General features: G+C 40.4%; 1 protein-coding gene across 2 annotated transcripts in view; it reads left to right on the top strand.

Moving 5' to 3' along the window:
• LOC131431743 (nuclear hormone receptor FTZ-F1 beta) overlaps window positions 1–17,176 on the top strand; it is a 110,198-nt gene extending 93,022 nt beyond the window's left edge. Inside the window, exons 2-9 of one of the 2 annotated variants that reach the window (XM_058597615.1) lie at window positions 115–173; window positions 11,666–12,826; window positions 12,887–13,098; window positions 13,247–13,542; window positions 13,617–13,853; window positions 13,917–14,066; window positions 14,152–14,409; window positions 14,504–17,176. In XM_058597615.1, the coding sequence (XP_058453598.1) occupies window positions 11,733–12,826; window positions 12,887–13,098; window positions 13,247–13,542; window positions 13,617–13,853; window positions 13,917–14,066; window positions 14,152–14,409; window positions 14,504–14,593 (2,337 nt within the window). In that variant the 5' untranslated portion in view covers window positions 115–173; window positions 11,666–11,732 and the 3' untranslated portion in view covers window positions 14,594–17,176. Of the gene's footprint in view, window positions 1–114; window positions 174–11,665; window positions 12,827–12,886; window positions 13,099–13,246; window positions 13,543–13,616; window positions 13,854–13,916; window positions 14,067–14,151; window positions 14,410–14,491 lie in introns of both variants that reach the window. The other variant, XM_058597614.1, reaches the window with a different exon arrangement.
• The last annotated feature ends 2,427 nt before the right edge of the window (window positions 17,177–19,603 follow it).

The following is a 19,603-nucleotide window of genomic DNA, read 5'->3' as shown; positions in this document are numbered from 1 at the left end:
TTACATTGAACTGAATCATGAATTTAATTATTATAATTGTTTAGAATTTCTTTTCTCCAGAATAAAACGAGAGTGCAACTAACTAATCATGTGTCATTTTTTTTTCTTTTACAGACCTTCACACACACACACACAGAAATGTAGCATTACTGGATATTGTTGAACTTGTTCAGGTGAGATATTTTGAAACATTGTCTACCTGCTAGGTATTTATTTATTTAGGGTTATGTTACTTGAAACTCTCATGAAGTTTTGACTTTTCATCTCTGCAAACGAGAAGCATACCGGAAGGGACAAAATATCGGTGAAATAGCCTTCGGTGAAATAGCCTTCGGCGAAGTAGAGTTCGGCGAAATGGCCTTCGGCGAAATGGCCTTCGGCGAAATGACATTTTCGGCGAAATTGCTTTTTCGGCGATATTGCGTTTTCGGGGAAATGGTGTTTTAAGTGGAATTACGTTTTCGGTAAAATGACATTTTCTCTGGAATGCAGTTCAACGGCGTTTTAGACTGTCAGTGAAATGACTCTTGGTGAATCGACTCTCGATGTAATTGAGCTAGCCTGTTCACGCTATTGAGATGATATTCCGTACATAACCGTATTACCGCTAAGACTTCCTCAAAAATCTCTCCGTTTTAATGCTGTCATGCAATTTTCCAACTAAAAATTTATCAGTAAAAATTCTCAATATAGAATAATTTCTCAATGATGTTTTGCATTCACAAAAATTGCGCATTTGATGTTCAAAAGTCCACTAGCAGAGCCAAAAAAATGGTCACGTATTTGTTTCTTATGGCTGTCTCATTCGTAAATGATCACATCCAAAACAAACGCAGAGAGAGACGAAGCATTGTCGTCTCTCACTGCAACAAAAGAAAGTATCAATGCCACCTTCGCTCGTCTCCCCTTCGACCAGACGAAAACACAATGTCGTCCGCGGGAAGAATCAGTCGAATTCTTTTTTACATATGATGAAAATCTGTGAAGTTTGGTTATAAAATTTATCATATTAAAGTAATTACATCCCAGAACCTCTTTGGAAACGAAGACTACTCTACTATACTAATATAGTAGATATTGTAGTATTTAAGTTGTAGATTAGAGCGCTAACAGGTAAAAATTTTTGTCGTGAATACGACTTACTTTAATTAGGGGGCCTTTTCAAAATTTACCCTTTGAAAGAGTGGAAAGTTTTTGATCGTGAATATTTCTTGTTTTATCTAACGAATCAACATAATTTTTGCTACACGCCATTGGAAATATGATCACAATTTTATGATAAAATTTTCAGTTGTGTGACATAATCTCAAATAATTCAAAATTAAACTTTCTGAAATGTTTGGTATAAACGAGTATCAAAGATGATAATTCATAAGACGCGTTTACCTTTTTCGTATTTTTAAAGTTCATAGCTCAGTGATCTGTGAAAGGATTTATATAATCTAACTACCAATAGAATCGAAATTTTTCAACTTAAACGTGTATAGCAACAGCATTGAAGTATTGAAAAACCAGTCTCATTTGACCCATGTCAACACCAGCCAATCAGAACGCGTTCTGAGGAAGAGAACAAAATATCTGCTGCTGTACAACAAATTGTTCGAGGAAAATGTTCCGAACAGTGTTTAAAATCGTAGTGAGTTCCACAATTTGGTTTTTCTGAAAGGCCGGAATGAATCCCGTACAGCATCCGGATAGTTTCTTTCAACGAAATGCAAATCCGAAATGAAATAATCGAAATTAAAATTCTATATGCTCTATTTTTATAGCCGTTAGGACCGCCCATTAGTGAAAAAGCTACAAACGAAATCAGGTAAAAACAAACCTCTCAACAAAAATTGGATCAGTTTGGATTCTATCGCCACTGCGAGCAGATGTATTGTGTGTCGTTTGCAAAGCTACTTTCGCTTCCGACAAGAGCGATTACATCACAGCTGCTAGTCGTTTGCATTGGTGAAAAAACAACGAAAAGAGGACAACGGTGGAGAGCATCACACAAAATCAGCCGTTCTAATGGCTCTAAGGATTTCTTGCTCACAAATCGAAGGGAAATATCCTCAGTTTAGTGCAAATCTAGAATTGTATGATTTGATTTTTGCACTTTTCGCTGTGTGAAATTCACGACATCCAGTTATGTCTCTGACATTACCCACCCGCCTTTTATGTATCGTTTTCTGTCATTATCGATTCTCGAGACTTCGGTTGAATATTGATATTGCACAGTATACGATTTTCACTGAAAACTGAAAACGACTGAAAGAACTCAATTTTGAAACTACTGTTCTGCTTCAATTTGGAGCCCCTCGGTAGTGGACGCAACTAGTCTCAGCGGAAAACAAAAAAAAACGAATATATACTGGCAAATATTATACTAGAAATACAAATTTAGTTATGATACAAAGTCCGCTGGGATTTATTTTATTCATGTGCATTTTTTATTATTAACATAAAATTAGTGGATCTCGTTCTCATAATTTGCAATCAGAGCTGAGAGTGACATTTATTTCTTGTCATTTTCGTCTATTTCAAGTCAATGAAAATGACTTTCATTAGCTTTGTTCATTAGATTACTTTTCTATACGTAATATCTTGAAATACAGAGGGTAGTATTTGGATTATGTGAATCTCGACTCCAGGATTAGTCCATAAGTTCGTAAAGGAAAATGTGCCGTGATATCAGTCTAGCTTCGAATAAAACTTAAATTTTTATTGTTCTAGTGCCAGTAAATGCGAGATGTGAATGAGGTAGACTTATCAACTGTACCAAAGGTAGTGTAATTTGTTGTTCCATGGCACTAAAGACTGTCCCAGAAAGTATGGACGCACTTTGATTTCGCTGTAAATAATTCACAAGTGTTAGATATTCAAATTTTATTCGATATACTGATAATATTAAACTACAACAACAGAATATTATTCTCAACATTTGCTACTTAGCCATTGTAGACTAGCTGGCGCACCTTCTTGCGAACGTTCCTCATTAAATTCCGTACAGACTTCTTGGCGACAAGTTTTGAACCCTTTTTTCCAATCTTTTTCGAACTGTTGAATGGTTTCGGCTGCCGAGACATGTTTCCTAAGATTGGTCGAAGTTGTGGACAATTTGGTGGTCTTTTGGGACGAAAGTAACATTTTTGGTAGTATACCATTCTACCGTTGATTTCGAGTAGTGGCAAGAAGCAAGATCTCGCCAGAAGACAACAAGATCCTTGTGGCTTCGAATCATGGGTAGAAGTCGTTTTTGTAAACATTCCTTGATGTATATTTCGCTGTTCATTGAAGCAGGGTTTCGAAATCTTACCGCAGCTACAAATTGCTTGCCAGACCATAGCTTTCTTATCAAATTTTTCGACTTCAATCGATGTCTCGGACTGGTTTAACACTTGCCCTTCTCTCACCGTATAATATTGTGGTCACGGCAAGGATTTGTAACCGAGTCTCACGTAGGTTTCGTCATCCATGATTGTGCAGTTCAAATTTTCAGGAAAAATCGTTTTGTACAGCTTTCGAACCCTCGGCCTGATCGATGCTTCTTGTTTCGGACTACGTTTTGGTCGTTTCTGCTTCTTATAGGTTCGAAGATTCAAACGTTCTTTAGCTCGAAGAACATTTGACTTCGAAGTGCCCACTTTTTTGGCACATCCCGAACTGAAACCTCCTTCTTTTGCTCGAACGCCTTCGGTATACGTTTATCCAACTGAGGGTTAGCAGGACCATTTTTTCGATCCGTTTTCGGTTTATCCTCAAAGGTGTTATCCTCACCGAACTTCCTGATTGCATTTCGCACGGCTTTTTTTCTTACTCCTTCCATTTTTGCTATCTTTCTCAGTGACAGTCCGCGTTTTGTGCATCATTTGAACATAATTTTTCGACGTTGTTCTGCCGAAAGTCCACGCATTTCGAAACAAACGAATGAAAACGAATAAACAACTGCACAAGAGGTTAGAGAAGAGTGTAAACAACAGGACGCAGCCATAAAAATTGACAGATTCTGAACCATTGCGAAATGGCAGCGGTTTTTGGTTGCGTCCATACTCTCTGGGACAGTCTTTATTAATATTGTTATGAGACCAGGAAGAGTTCCGTGAGAAATTCTTCCAGAATGGATTTATTTATGCACAGGAAGCGTACACTCAATTTAAAATGTAAATTGTATATCCCAAACTACACACTTAGAATAAATCGTGTGAAAATTATCCAAATCGATTCAATCATCTTCGAGATAATGAAGCTTAGAAAGGTAGCAATGGAGGCGCATAGGTAGCTTGTTTGATTGCAGTATTGAGCGGTACTTTTATTTGTGCAAGCTAAAAATGATCGAAATCATTTGTATTCCAGTTGATGGAAGCGCAAGTTGTTTGTTCATGTGCAGATATATCATAATCTATTTTTCAAGCATATTCCATAAAACCATAAGACTGGGCCCACAGTATCCGCTCAAATCGCCCATGCCTTCCGCTAGTGAACGACCTACCCGGCTTCTTCAGCCCCAAATCGGTCATCATCGGCCGTATCCCCATCGTTCGTCCAATTCTATTTCCTTCTGCCTGTCTGCCGGTTGGTCTCGAACCGCGCGAAAACACTGCGCTATTATAGCGCTCTGTGTTCGGCCGATTAACGGTTTCCAAACTTCGTCATCACCACCGCCACCACCCTCGTTGTCTATCTTCGTTGCCATCATCGCCGCCGTCGCCGTCATCACGACAACAAAAACTAGTTGTTCGTTGGCTAGTAGAAGCGTTGCCCGTCCGCCATCATCATCAGTATGATGTCCGTTCGCGCATCGACGACCTTTCCCCGGTGGGCTCCTCACCGTTTGGTACGCTGACCACGCAAACCAAACCGATAACCGCAACGTGGTTCGCCTGGTGGTCGCTTTTTATATGCGTTACAGCTTTCCACTCTTTCATTTGGTGTTGGCCCTGTAGAACGGCGATGGTGGGTGCATGGGCGGTCAAATCGAGAAAAAAACGCATCATTTCATTATCTAACTGCGGCCTTGTTCCGATTGAGGCAAAATGTCGAAAACGATGAATGTATCAACACCACCGCGTGTATGACGATGAAGTTTTCACACCCCGTCGCAGCAGGCTTGGATCAAAATCGCGGTATTGACGGTTTGTATGGGGGACACCCCACGAGAGTGACACACATGCGTGCTGTTCGGCGAACGCCGCTCACTTGGATTATCGGGTATCGGATGTCAACGTTCGCCATAGTGCGAAACCACATGTTCTTGTGAAAGGTAGTTAACTCTCGTTGCGGTTCGCGTTACGTTCCGCTGGACGGTTCTGCATTTCTGCAGAATATAGTGCACATCGGCAGGTCAGTGGTGCATCATTATGAGCATCTTAGCTCTGAGATTTCATTGTGAATGTTCGTCTGTTTTTCTTTCCGTTGTTTGTTTGTTTGCCGAACGGCAAGAAAGAAACCCTTCAAACAGTTTCAAGGTGGTAGATTTGAGGGGTCTGTTGTTTGTGCTTCGACATTTCCTCAATGCCTTGTTGTCGGCTTCCGATGGTGGTATGAGTGTTTTCGTTGCCTTTTGAAGAGTGTGCGTTCGCTTTGATTTATAACAAGTAATCACAGTGTTGCCAGAAATTGATGCCAATTTTGGGCAAAGTTTTAGTGATAGAATAGTAGAACGTGCTTTGTTGTGTGATATTCAATATAGAAGTTAATTTCGAAACAAAATTACAGCAAAACTGTATAGGAAATTGTGTAACAGTGAAAACAATTTAGTGAATGCTCAGTTCTACAGTAACAAGAATCCAGTGCTTATTGTTTATCTGTTGCGAAAGAACGAGTTGGTGAATAGCAAGAGAATATGTCTCAAAGAGAGAACTTTATCTAAAGGTTATATTTCATTAGTTCATTATTTTATTGTTTAACTATTCATTCTGTTGTTCACTAATACTATATATAGATTAATTAAAATGACCATGTTTTATCAACCGAGTCATGTCATGCTCTGTGAAATTAAATGTGGATATTGCAGTTTATGAATATTTGCAACAAAATTGTACACCCGAACCTCTGTTTACGTAAACTTTTTTTTACGTTACCTCTTTTTACGTAACTCTTTTTACGACAAAAATCCCAAATCTTTTTTTTACGTTGAAAATTCCAAATAACGTAAACTTTTTTTACGAACCTACTTCGTAAAAAGAGGTTTTTTCATACAATGAAAATCGTTTCCGGCTCATATATATTCCATGTAAATTACAAAATCGGAAAACGATGTTCGATGTGGTTCGGAATTCCAAGATGGCGACTTCCGGTTTATTGATATTCCTTGAAAACCCTTACAATATGGGTATTTTCGAAACGGGTTTGATGAGTGGATGTCGGAAAACGATGTTTGAGGTGGTTCTGAATTCTAAGATGGCGACTTCCGGATATTATGTAGATCTTAATCGTAAATATCTCTCGTTGTACTTAATCCAACCACTTAATTTTCTCTACAAGCCATCGAAAATATGATCAAGAATTTGTGATTAGATTTTCAACAGTGTGAGAAGACCAAAAATAACTCAAAAACAGAGTGTTCTAAAACTTTTGAAAACAACGAGGAAAACTCTTCACAAACAACTCAAAAATTAAGTTTTCTGAGAATTTTAAAACAACTCGGAAAACTCTTTACTTTTGCTGCGTGGTTAAAAACCTCAAACGCTCAGGTCGTAGTTCTCATTTACCTTCCGGTCGTCAAGGCTAGGAGACGCATTAAACCAGTTTCGCATCATTTGGCACTACGAGCGGATGTGTCGGTTTGTTTCAGTTCAAGCAAGAACGATTACATCAGCTGCTGGTGCTTTGCATTGAAGAGAAAGAAAACAAGAAACGAAAAGTGGACAACATTATATAAAATCAACCGTTCTAATGGCTCTAAATGTTGTCTAAAGAACTATTAAGATTACTTCTTTGCAAATCGAAGGTAGAAATCAGTTTAGTGAAAATCCAAAATAATTTGATTTGCTTCGTGCACTTTTCGCTGTGCGAAAATCGTTCTAGATAAATGTTCTGAACTGTGCTAAATATCGTAGAGAATTCCACAATTTGGTCCTTCTAAAAAGCAGGAATGACTCCTGATAGTTTCTTTCAATGAAATATGGAAATCCTAAATGAGATAATCGACGTCAAAAATCGTTGAAAATTTTAGTAGTGAAAAAGGGGAAAGTTTCGCAATTCACACAACCGATCAACTATCGATTCGAATTCGAAAGTGTAAAGAAATCGCGTCAGTTTTATTCGCATTCACGACATCCAGTTATGTCTCTGACATTACACACGTACTTTTTTCGCACTCGGACGACGATTTTGATGTAGTCAGCCACATATCAGTTTTTATGTTCAACATGGAATTCATTCAGATTCAGGAATTCAACTTCAGAATTCTGGAACAAAATTGTCTATGAGAACTTATTTCCTGAATTCAGATTCAAAATTTAATTCCTGAAAAAAAACTTCTGCAGAGCTACTGAAATACACAGTTCTATACTGAACCAATTCTAATACAATGTAATCGCAGAAAAAACTTCTCAACTTAATTTCTCACTTAAAAGGTTGTTTTTTTAACATTTAAACTTTCCTTCAATTTCAAATTTAAACTTCTTTAAATACACTGTTATAATGAAGCTGGATGGGTAATGTAAGAGACATAACTGGATGACATGAATACGAATGATCGTTCAAGCTTTTCGATGTGAAACACTGTTGTGGACATTTAACTCGACTTGGATTCAGATCCCGAACCTACTCCTGAATTCTAAATCTGGATTGGAATTCTAGATTTGGATTCTGGGATTAGATTTTGTTCAGAATTTTTGTCCAGAATTCCTGGGCCTGAGTTTTTTTATCTGAATTCTGAACTTGAATTATAGACCTGAATTGTGGAGCTGGATTCTGGACCTCGATTATGAACTTTGATTCCGGGCCTGAATCACGAACTTGAACACTGGATCTGATTCTGAATCTTTGGCCAAAGTTCTGAATCTGATTTAAATGTCTATCTAAATTTTGTTCCTTAATTCTTACTCTTACCCAAATTTCAGGCCCCTGGTCCTTGATACTATACCTGAATTCTGAACCTGTGCCTGAAATATCAACCAGACTCCTGGACGTAGACTTGATTCTGAATTCTGGACCAGAATTGATACTCTAGCCCTGAATTTTATACCTGGGCTCTTGACCTGAACTCGGATCTCCGGTTTAGATTCTGGACTTCTGAACCTGATTTCTAGCTCAGAGTTTTGGAAACTTGAATTGAATTGAATTCAGAACAGGATTCGGAACCTAGACTTGAATCCTGGACCTGGATTGGAATTCTAGACGTGGATTCTGAGTTTGGATTCTGGAGCTGGACCAGGATTATAGATCTAGATTCTAGACCTGAATCACGAACCAGGACTCAGGAGTTCGTTGCTGGATCTGGATCTGACGTTGTGACCTGAATTCTGAATCTCTTTTTTTGGTTCTGAGTTTTTGACCTGAATTTCTAATTCTGATTTCTTGATCTGAATTTTGGTCTCTGACCTAAATTTCAGGCCTAGACTTTGATTCTGAACCTGAATTTTGGGGGACTCAATTTAGAACCTGAACCTGAATTTCGTCGTGAATTCTTAAATTCTAGACCTGAATTTTGAACCTGGATGGACTAGTATACTGGCCCTGAAATTTGAGGACTCAGGACCTGAACCTGCCTCAAATTCTGATCTTGGGCTCGAAATTTTGACCTGGATTTGGTCCGGAATTTTGGTCCTGCAATGGTTGTCCAGCTCAGAATTCTGAGCTTGGCTTCTGAGTCTGAACCTGGTTCAGAGCTCTGGACCGGAGTTATGGACCTGATTTCTTGATTTTGGTCCTTTATTATTGACCTGGATCTTAACCTGCTCCTCTGCTTCTGAATCTGGGTCTGGAATTTAGACCAGGATTCTGGACCTGATCTTGGTTCATGAATTGGAATTGGAATTTAGACCTGGATTCTGAACTTTGATTCTGGGGCTACTTCTGAATTTTTGATCGAAATTTTGAAGCTGATCTCATGATGAAGATTTTTTTTCCTAAACTCTTACTCTGAACTCTGGACCCAAATTTCAGTCCAGGACTTTGATTCTCCATCTGAGTTTTGGGGACTTGAATTAGGACCTTAATCTGAATTCTCAACCTGGACCTGTAACTTGGATCTGGACTCTGGACCTGGATTTGGTTCTTAATTCTGGGGCTGGATTGGAATTCTAGATCTGAATTCTGAACTAAGACTATAGACCTAAATTCTTAACCTGAATCACCAACCTGGATTTTGAACTTGGATGCTGGATCAGCTTCTGATTTTTTTTTCTTAAATTCTGAACCTGATGTCTTGATTTAAATTTTGGTCTATGATTCAGGCTCTGAATTCTGGACCCAAATTTCGGACCAGGATCATGGTACTGGACCTGAATTTTGGAGACTTAAATTCATGACCTCTAGACCATTCTAGACCTGGATTCTGAACTTGAAAGCTCGACCTGGTTCAGGATTCTGGATCTGAATTCTGAACCTAAATTTTTTACTTCGATTACAGACTTCTGAAACTGAATCACGAATCAGGATTCTGGACATTGGCTGGTTCTGGTTCTGAATTTTGAACCGAAATTTTGATCTTGATCTAAATTTTGGTCCTGGATTTTTGACATGAATTATGGACCCAACTTTCAAGCCTAGCTTTCGATTCTGAATTTGATGAATGGACCTGAAATTTTGTTTAAGGTTCGATATTAATTCTGAATCTGAAATGAAATTCTATACCTAAGTTCTGAACTTGAAAACTAAACTTGTATTCTGGACTTGGAGACTTGTATTCTGAAAATGATTCTGAATTTTAATCCTGGCTTTAAGTGCAGGATTCTGGATCCGAATTCTATACCGAACTCTTGACCTGAATTTCTAGGATTTGGATTCTGAAACTAATCCTTGCATGAATTCTTTACTGGATTCTTGAAATGAATTCTGATTCAAGATTCTGAGCCTGGATTGTAGACCTCAATTGTGAACCTGGATTTGATTTCTGGACCTAGATCTGGATTTCTGTTCCTGACCCTGCATTCTGGACTTGGATTCTAGGGGGTTAAATTTAAAGAAATAGACGAGAGATGTCCTCACCAATTGACATAAGTCGAAAGGGGGAAAGTGGAAAGCGGAATTTGTTTTGGAATTGATTTGTAAGCAAGTAAGTTTGTGTGCACAAGCTAGGGCAATTTCAGCTGGTTATGTAGTTCACCTCGGTAGGAAACATTAGCTTCAAATCAAACACAAGGGTCAACTTTTTCTAATACTTTAAATTCATTCAAAGCTTGGGCAAGACTTTTGAATTGAAATTACTTTTCTAGGGAGCACCATGTAAGTGCGAAGCACTGTAAAGTTGAAGTTGTGAAAAGAGTTTCCGACTAATATCACATTTGGTTCTAAACATGCGGCATCGAACAAGTTTTGTTGGATTATATCTGGTTCTTTTAAGATGCAAACTTTGAAATACTGAATGAAGTTCTGGTATATTTTATATATTTATTACCGTAGGAATTTCCATACTTCAACTGAAATATATTTTTAATTTCCATTACAAGATTTGTGCAATTTCAGAAATAACAAAATCAAAACCCCTTCGTCAACCCACCGAACATGGGTGAACGCAAAATCTATAAAAAAAAATATGGCAACTCGTCCGACGGGCCAGTTTGTGTAGGTAATTCAGCGGTGAGCTTTTCTCGCACAAACTCCAAAGGAAACAACAAAAAAAATACGATTTCGAATGCAAATCCGCGTCGCCATCGCCGCCTACTTCGGTTAACTGCTTTGTTTCGTCGCTTGCGGGCAGCCTGTCGCGTTCGTGTTGGTGCTGCTTCGGCGTTTTTTTTTCTTCTTTTGTTATTTGTTCGTTCTTTCTGCTTTGCCCAATACACACCCAACGATTGATGATGCGCTCGCAGCACTCACACTGCGGAAAACCCACCGTGTGCTACACGACGACGTTGACGGTGACGCACATGCAAGGTCGTTGCGTACAAATCCAACATATCTGAAGGTCGTTGTGTCTATTGACGCTACGCTACTTGATTCATTCGCACCAACACCTGCACGGTGTCCGCCGTATAGACAAGTGGTGGGTTTGTGTGTTGAACGATGCTGATCCGTGCATATGTGTGACGGAATGTGAGGTATAGTGTTGGTTTCGGTTCATTTGCAGCCGAAGGAGCGAGCGAGCGAGTCGAAAGTACAGTAATAAGAAGGGTCAACCTGTGTTGGGAAGTGAAGTTGGACGCGGATGGTGAAGTTTTGTGCGACTTGCAACTTGTTTTCTAGCCTTTAATGTTGCTTTGGTTGATAAAAAAAAAAATAAATGCTCGCAGTAGTTGCATAAAACGACTGTAATGTGATAGTTGAGAGGATAAAACATTTGCTGATGTGAGTGTGCCAGAGTTAGAGTTTAGAATCGGTGTAAATTTTGACTGCGAAGAACAAAAGACTGTGGACTCTGTCGCAAGTAGGAGTCAGGTTTTGAGCTTTAAATCTTTTGCTGCTAAGTTGGAAGGTGACTGTCTGATAAGAATATGGATAGAGTTTCTATCTTTCCCGTTGGATTGATTTTTCTTATTTCATTAACCCTGTTTTGATTTGGTTCTCGTTTCAGAAATGATTACTGCATTCATATTATTGTCATAGCGTACGTGAAGAATAACTATTGAAGCAGTAGCAGAATGACATCAACCGAGTCGCGTGGAAACGTATCTGTAACGACGATTAACTGTGGGAATGATACCGGCCTGAGCCCGGCTAACGTGGCCACAATGATGACGGCGGGATCAAGCTCCGGTAGCAGTAGTAGTAGTAATAGCAGCAGTAATACTCCGAATGCCAGTGTCAACAGCAGTACGATTTTCGGGAACGTTGGTATCAGAATAACCGTGCCAAAAATGGAAGAATCCGATGAGTCTGATACAGAACTATCCAACATTGAAAACACAGCTAAGGTAAACATGCGAGAAGATAGTCGAGCTAGCAAGGGATTGCCCCGGCCTATGTCGTGGGAAGGCGAACTGTCCGAACCGGAAGCGATGATGATTGACAACGAAAACAGTTCAAGTGGGATTGGTCCGGAGACGGCAACGATCGAAAAAACAGAGCAACTGTTGGTTACTAAAGAGGAATCATCGGGACCAGGCATCACAGAACCGTTGGCACTGACGGCGGCCAATCACAGCAGCAGTAGTTCTCCTCTGCCAACTAGAATGATCAAACCGGAAACTGGCATTCCATTGATCAATCAAAGCGTTGCTTCGAGCTATGCTAATTCCATTCCAACTAGTAGTAGTATTAATGCTAAGAAACTCTCGGACGTAATCAATTTAAAGTACGAACATGGCCTGGCAGAAAATCAACCTGCAGTCAATTCCCCGCTTTTGGTCCGGTCCAAAACGACACTCCTTCCAGCCAATCCGAGTCCTGATTCGGCCATTCATTCGGTGTACACGCACAGTTCACCAAGCCAGTCGCCGTTGACATCACGCCATGCTGCCTATACTCCATCGCTCAGTCGCAACAACAGTGATGCTTCGTACAGCAGCTGCTATTCGTACAGTTCCGAGTTCAGTCCGACACATTCGCCAATCCAGGGACGGCACAACATGTTTGCCAGCGGGTCCTACAACGGGTCTCCGCTGCATCACTCAGTATTATACAAGCCGATGATCGACAACGAGCAGGCTCTCAAGCTTGCCAACCAGGAGGAACCGGTCTTTGACAGCGAACATCTTCCGTCCCCGGGAATTTCCCGACAGCAGTTGATCAATAGGTAAGCCAATCGTAACAATACCAACTAAAATCGCACTAATTCCGATTCGTTCGTTTTCAGTCCATGTCCAATTTGCGGTGACAAGATCTCCGGGTTCCACTATGGAATCTTCTCGTGCGAATCGTGCAAAGGATTTTTCAAACGCACGGTGCAAAACCGGAAGAACTATGTGTGCCTTAGAGGAGCCGCCTGTCCGGTGACGATTGCGACACGGAAAAAATGTCCTGCCTGTCGTTTCGAAAAGTGCCTTCAAAAAGGAATGAAACTGGAAGGTGAGTGTGAGTTTGAGGGGTAAGATTTGTTATAGGCGGGATGTCCTAACCACTTGACAGTATGGGAGTAATACGGAAGCGACATATTTGTAGCAGCGGCTTAGAGAGCTTTGGAAATGGTTTTGACGGGTTATTATTGTTTTTGCAGCCATACGCGAGGACCGCACTCGAGGCGGTCGTTCCACGTACCAATGTTCGTACACCCTGCCCGGTACGATTTTGAGTCCATCGCTGTCCGGTAATGACAATGGTAATAATTTTCCGTACTCGAAATTCTCAACGAGTGGCCAGTTCCCTACGGGCAACATGGGAGGTCCTGTCGGGCAACAGTTCAAGCTCGAGTCCCAGCAGGATGTCAAAAGTAACTCGAATAGTCCTGCCGGCATGCTTACCGGGAACAATGGAAGCGAGCATGCCCGTCCCGGTGTTCCGCAGTTACTGCAGGTAGGTGGATTCTCGAAATACTAGCGAATACTGAATTCAAAAATTATTGAATGGGATTTTCTTTGGTAACACAGGAAATCATGGATGTCGAACATCTGTGGCAGTACAACGCCGTGGAATTGGCTAGGCTCAACCAACCGCCACCACCGGTCACTCCGGCTGCCATCGCTGCCAGCCCCCTACTCTCCAGTGCCGGTATCACCAGCGAGAGTAATCCGGATCTGATCGCAAACTTGTGCAACATTGCAGACCATCGGCTGTACAAAATTGTAAAGTGGTGCAAAAGTTTGCCCCTGTTTAAGAACATTTCGGTGATTATTTAATTTGTTGAAGGCCCTGGTTTTAGAGCTGATAATATCAAATTTACTTTCAAGATCGATGACCAGATCTGCCTGCTGATCAACTCCTGGTGTGAACTGTTGCTGTTTTCATGCTGCTTCCGGTCGATGCCGACTCCGGGAGAAATCAAGATTTCCCTGGGAAAGTCGATCACGCTGGAACAGGCCAAACATAGTGGACTGCAGGTTAGTGCTGCGGTGTCAAGTTGATCGGATCTGATCAGTTTCGGTAACATGAGTCCTTTTTTTTATTGTTGTTGTTGTTTCGTAGACCTGCATCGAGCGAATGCTCAATCTGACCGATCATCTACGGCGACTTCGCGTTGATCGTTACGAATATGTCGCCATGAAGGTGATTGTACTGATGTCGTCGGACACCTCGGAACTGAAGGAATCGGAAAAGGTACGAGCCAGCCAGGAGAAGGCTCTGCAGGCCCTTCAAGCCTACACGTTAGCTCACTATCCGGAAACTCCGGCCAAGTTTGGCGAACTGCTGCTGCGGATTCCCGAACTGCAGCGGACTTGTCAGGTAGGTTGAAGAAGAAGTCTAGACGTTTACGTTTACGGCCAACTGGCCTGCCTGCCCTCTAACAGTAATCACTGATTTCCAGCTTTCGTTTCAGGTTGGCAAAGAGATGTTAACCATCAAACCCAAGGAAGGCGAGGAACCGTCCTTCAATCTGCTGATGGAACTGCTCCGTGGTGAGCATTAAAAAGGGCGAAACTCTAGGATTTCGACCAGAAAAACGGAACGACGAACGTGCCTCATGAATTCTAGTGCTTAGAAAGGTGCCTCCACGATCGAAGGATGTCAAAGGGGGCACTGCGATCACAGTAGGCGCGGGAACGCCTCACATCACCAATCCCGCACGTGTTTTGTGCGGGCATTCTTCACGCACACAGTTCTCTTGCTCTGTCCGCCACCTTCACGGACGCTGCTTTCCCATTTCTTTCCTGTTCGTTTCGAGTGAATCTTCATGGCGACCGACGGGTGTGGCAGCACAAGCTGTTTGTGTGTTTTTTCTTCTCTCCTGTTTGAATGCTGTAACCCGAAATCAAAACTCTTTCTAGGAATTGTGATTTTTACTTTTAATCTAATAAGTAGAGCGAGTTTATTTTATTCCTTTTTATAAGTAGTTTTATATCAGATATTTAACAGATTTTTATTTTTCCCGGCAGTTTTTTTTCCATATTGTCTTGTAAGAAGTTTTATTTAACTACTCGTATGTAATTTTAAAGATCGTTCAAAACGGTTTTTTCGTGCAACACGTGCACGAAGAAAGAAGAATGCGTCTAAACGCCCCTTTAACAGAGTTGATTTTCATTTTCTCTATAGTCCATCGAACCGATTAAAAGTACCGATTAAGTTTCCTTATAGCACAGTAAGGCAGAGCTCATATAGTAAGTTAAAATTCCTTATGAAAAACACAACAACAACAACAACAATTTTCCCTAGGATAGCAATAGAAATTTCCCTTCTAAGTAAAGAGAAAGCAACAGTTTGAGTTATTAAAAAATAGCATTGTATTGTTGATTGATACAAGTTTTGTTGAGCAGTGCTTTTTTTTAATCGAAATGTTTAAGTTTTTTTTCCAGCGACTCGATTACGTTTACGTAACTCGAAAGTCGACTGAACTTGCAAATATTCTATTCGGTACATAAGTAATAACTGAGATAATTTCGTTCATAAGTTTAGCATAAGAAAACGTGTCATCGAAGGATCTTCAACATTGCAACAACAACAACAAAAATCTTAAACTCAAAATACATACACAAAAACAAAAATACAATAAAAAGTCTGAGCTCCCACCAACCGGAAGAGGGGGGAAACTTCGGGCTGCTCGATTTCACGTTGAAAAAGGTTTCGAGGCAAACGGAGAAGCAAGAGGACAGAAAGGGTTTATAGTCCGTTCTCCTGATCGATATAACGCGCTTATAACGGAATCGGAGACTCGGGAGACTAGAGCCAATATTCCTTGGTTTGGCCATTTGCCTATCCGGCAAAAGCAAGCGACGGGGAAATGTGTGCCTTTTTTGTCTGAGAACCAACCAGATGGAAATATTACAACAATTTTCCAGTAGAGTAGAATATTTTATAATGGAAAATAAGCAAAGTTTTTTTTTTTTGGTGAAAGTGCCACCAGATGCGAAAAATCCGATGATATAAAAGAGAACAACTAGTAAACAGAAATGACTGAACTTTTTAGTCTAGTGTTAATTAATTACGTAATGAACAAAGCAAAAAAAAAAATAAAAACAACACAACACAATACCCAAGCGGTCCCGGGTGACGTTCCGCGGACCCCCAGCAGAATTAGTCTATTATGCTACAATGGAGCAACCGTTTTTTGAATCGTGTTTTTTGCGACCGGTGGAGAATATTTCTTTGATAGCTGCAATATACAACCAACTTTAGAGCCAAGGGAGAACCCAAAGGGGAAGGCGAAGTAGGGATGGAAATAAAGAAATAACAAAAACAAATAACAAAAGAACAATTTTCTAAACATTGTAACGAGGAGTGCAATACCTTTATTTTCTAAACGTGCAACTTCCAAAAGGCCGAAAGAAAAGAGATCAACAGATAGATAAGATTTTTGGAGAACGTTGGCCGGCTTTTGACGCGACGATTTTTGTGAAAATGCGACAAAACAGAAAAAAAAGAATCTATGAAGCTTCTGTTTCATTTGTAAATATCGGACGGAAACTTGAACACAGCGAATACAGAAGAAGATGTCCAAGAAAAATGAAAATATGTGATGATACTTGCGTAAAACCCTAGTACTTTAGAGTAAATAACGAAAAAAAAACAGCGTGAAAGTGAACATCTAGCAAAATATACAGCTACTTAAAATATGATCCTTCTATAGCGAGAAGAGAAAAATCAGCGCATAAAAATCAGAAAAAAATCGCAGTATTTTTTTAGAAACGTACTTTTTACTGAGCCCCTCCTTCTCCTCTCCCTGTTAGAAAGACCGAATGTTGTTTTTTTGTTTCTCTACGTTACAGGATATCGTTTTTATGGCAAGTTTACGAGATACAATCGATCCAAGATTAAATCCAATACTTCAAACAGTAGTTTTTATACACGTATTGTACTTAAACGAATTTTTAGGTTTATTATGTTGTCTCGGAAACGAAAACTTCCCAGAGCGAAGCCGCGGTCCACGGTCCGACCGACCGACCGACCGGTGAAGTCTCGATTAGTAACTAATCGAATTAGGTTGGGCGGAGGCGAAGGAAAAAACGGGAAGCCAAATTGAACATTTTTTAAAATAAATATCAGTTTAAAACTAGAACCACCGCGGGTGTCTCGAGAGTTGTCATATCCGAAATTCCGATCGGCGGGGGTGCTTGCTTTCGCGTCTTGACGTTTACCATGGGTACGAGAAAGTGGGTGGGTAATATGAGCGACATATCTGGTTTAACATGATTGGAAATAATAAGCTTCCTTCACACTTCCGGATGTTTATAATTGTTCTAATTAGTGATAGTGATACTACGCTTCCTATCTTCGTTTTCAAAACTTTAACAACGACTGGAAGAAAACATCAACTGGTTGGTCCTTAAAATTAACTGATTAACTTTGTAAACACATTCAGTAAAAAGCGTTCAAGCAGATAGGTTGTGTTACTGGCTTGTGAGTTAACGGCTATCACCGAGTCAAGGCAACTTTAGCTGCAGGTAAACAAAACCCGCCTGCTCCTATTGCAAACGCAGCAAAAGCTGGTGTACAGCCAATATTCGGGGCGTTCCCGACTTGGAAGCAATCGAAGAAGACCATCCCTCTCATACGCACAGAGGTGAAGAGACACAGAGGTGCGAACGCATAGAAGTGCTCAGACACAGAGGTGCGGAGACGAAGGGGTGTAAAGGCACAGAGGTGCTAAGGCACAGAGGTGCTAGGGCGCATCAGCGCAAAGCCACAGAGACAACCACCAGGTATCAGTCCGTATGGTGTACAGTACCGGTTGCGGTGGACAGAAAGAAGCATTATCGTGTGGTGCTACACAAGAAGCATCACAACTCATCGTCAACAAGAGCTACAACGCTGTATCTAAGGCCAGGTACAGGCAGCGTACAGACCAAGCTCAGCGAAGACCACGACGGCAGAGCAACGGAGATAGAAGACAGCAAATTTAAAATAGTTGGAGCGAGCTTCATGCCGAGTACCTGTGGAAAGCAGAAAGCGACTCACAGGTAGATCTATAACTTTATTTTATTTCACTTTAAAGTATATTCTCGTTTATATCATTCAGTTGAGATCAATTTAAACATATATATGTAATGGATGATCTAATGGATGAGAATCCAGGAGATCCATCTCTGCCACCAGGCGAAAATTTAACGGTTCCTAAGTCGCAGAGAACGAAGTTTTACAATGAAACTTCTGCGGGCCCATGGATAGTATATTTTCGGCGTAAAATGAAGGCATTAAATTTATTTAATATATCTAAAGAATTGACATCACGATTTCCCGCTACCAAAGAGATAGTAAGAGTCCATAAAGACAAGATCCGCGTTGTAGTCGATTCCTTGAAGCAGGCTAATGAGATTGTTGTTTGTGAATTATTTACCCGCGAATATCGCGTATATATCCCTTCGAAAGACGTTGAAATAGACGGTGTTATCACCGAAGCGGGTCTTTCGGTTAAAGAGTTGCTTGAGCATGGAGTTGGACGTTTCAAAAACTCTATGCTTGAGGGAGTAAGGATACTTGAGTGCAAGCAATTGTACTCAGCATCTTTCGAAGAAGGAAACAAAACTTATCGACCTTCAGATTCGTATCGAGTAACATTCGCTGGATCTGCCTTGCCTAGCCATGTCCACATCGATAGAGTTCGCCTTCCTGTTCGGCTTTTCATACCAAATGTTATGAATTGCACGAACTGCAAAAAATTTGGCCACACAGCTACTTACTGTAGCAATAAGTCGAAATGTACAAAATGTCAAGGGCCTCATAAGGATAATCTTTGCGATAAAAATATTGAAAAATGTGTTTATTGTGGGGATAGTCCTCATGATGATCTTTCAGTATGCGCTGCATTTAAATTGCGTAAGGACAAAATGAAGCTTTCTTTAAAAGCACGGTCTAAGCGCACATATGCGGAAATGCTCAAAACTATCATTTATGTCCCACCTTTGGAATTCGAAAACGGTTTTTCAAATCTGGCGGAACCAGAGGAATCTGACTCTGACGGAAATAGTGAAGATACCTCGTTTGTCACTCCTCAAGGGTCTGTTAAGAGGAGATTAACAAACCACAAAATACCAAAAAAGACTCCTAAAATTACACCTTCAAAAAAAGATCCCCGTGTTAAATCTAAAAAGCCAAATTTAAAACCAAAAACTGTGCCTCCTGGTTTGTCAAATCCACAAACTAATTCAGGAACTAGCACAAGAAAAGACAATAATCCAGTGGGCTCCGTTTCACATTCACCAACAGGATTACTAAAGTTTTCGGAAATTGTAGAATGGTTTTTCTCAGCATTCAATATAACTGAACCCTTAAAGACCCTCATAATGGCATTCCTTCCAATAGCTAGAACCTTTTTGAAGCAGTTATCAGCTCAATGGCCAATTGTCTCAGGTTTTGTATCTCATGATGGATAATTTATCACCCGCCGCAAATGATACAATCACTGTCCTGCAGTGGAATTGTCGAAGCATCATGCCAAAACTTGATTCATTTAAAGTTTTGTTGCATAGTAAAAAATGTGATGTAT

Source organism: Malaya genurostris, chromosome 2 (assembly GCF_030247185.1).
Source record: "Malaya genurostris strain Urasoe2022 chromosome 2, Malgen_1.1, whole genome shotgun sequence".
NCBI lineage: Eukaryota > Metazoa > Arthropoda > Insecta > Diptera > Culicidae > Malaya > Malaya genurostris.
Note: the sequence above shows the minus strand (reverse complement) of the source record. Positions and strands in the feature narration are given on the sequence as shown.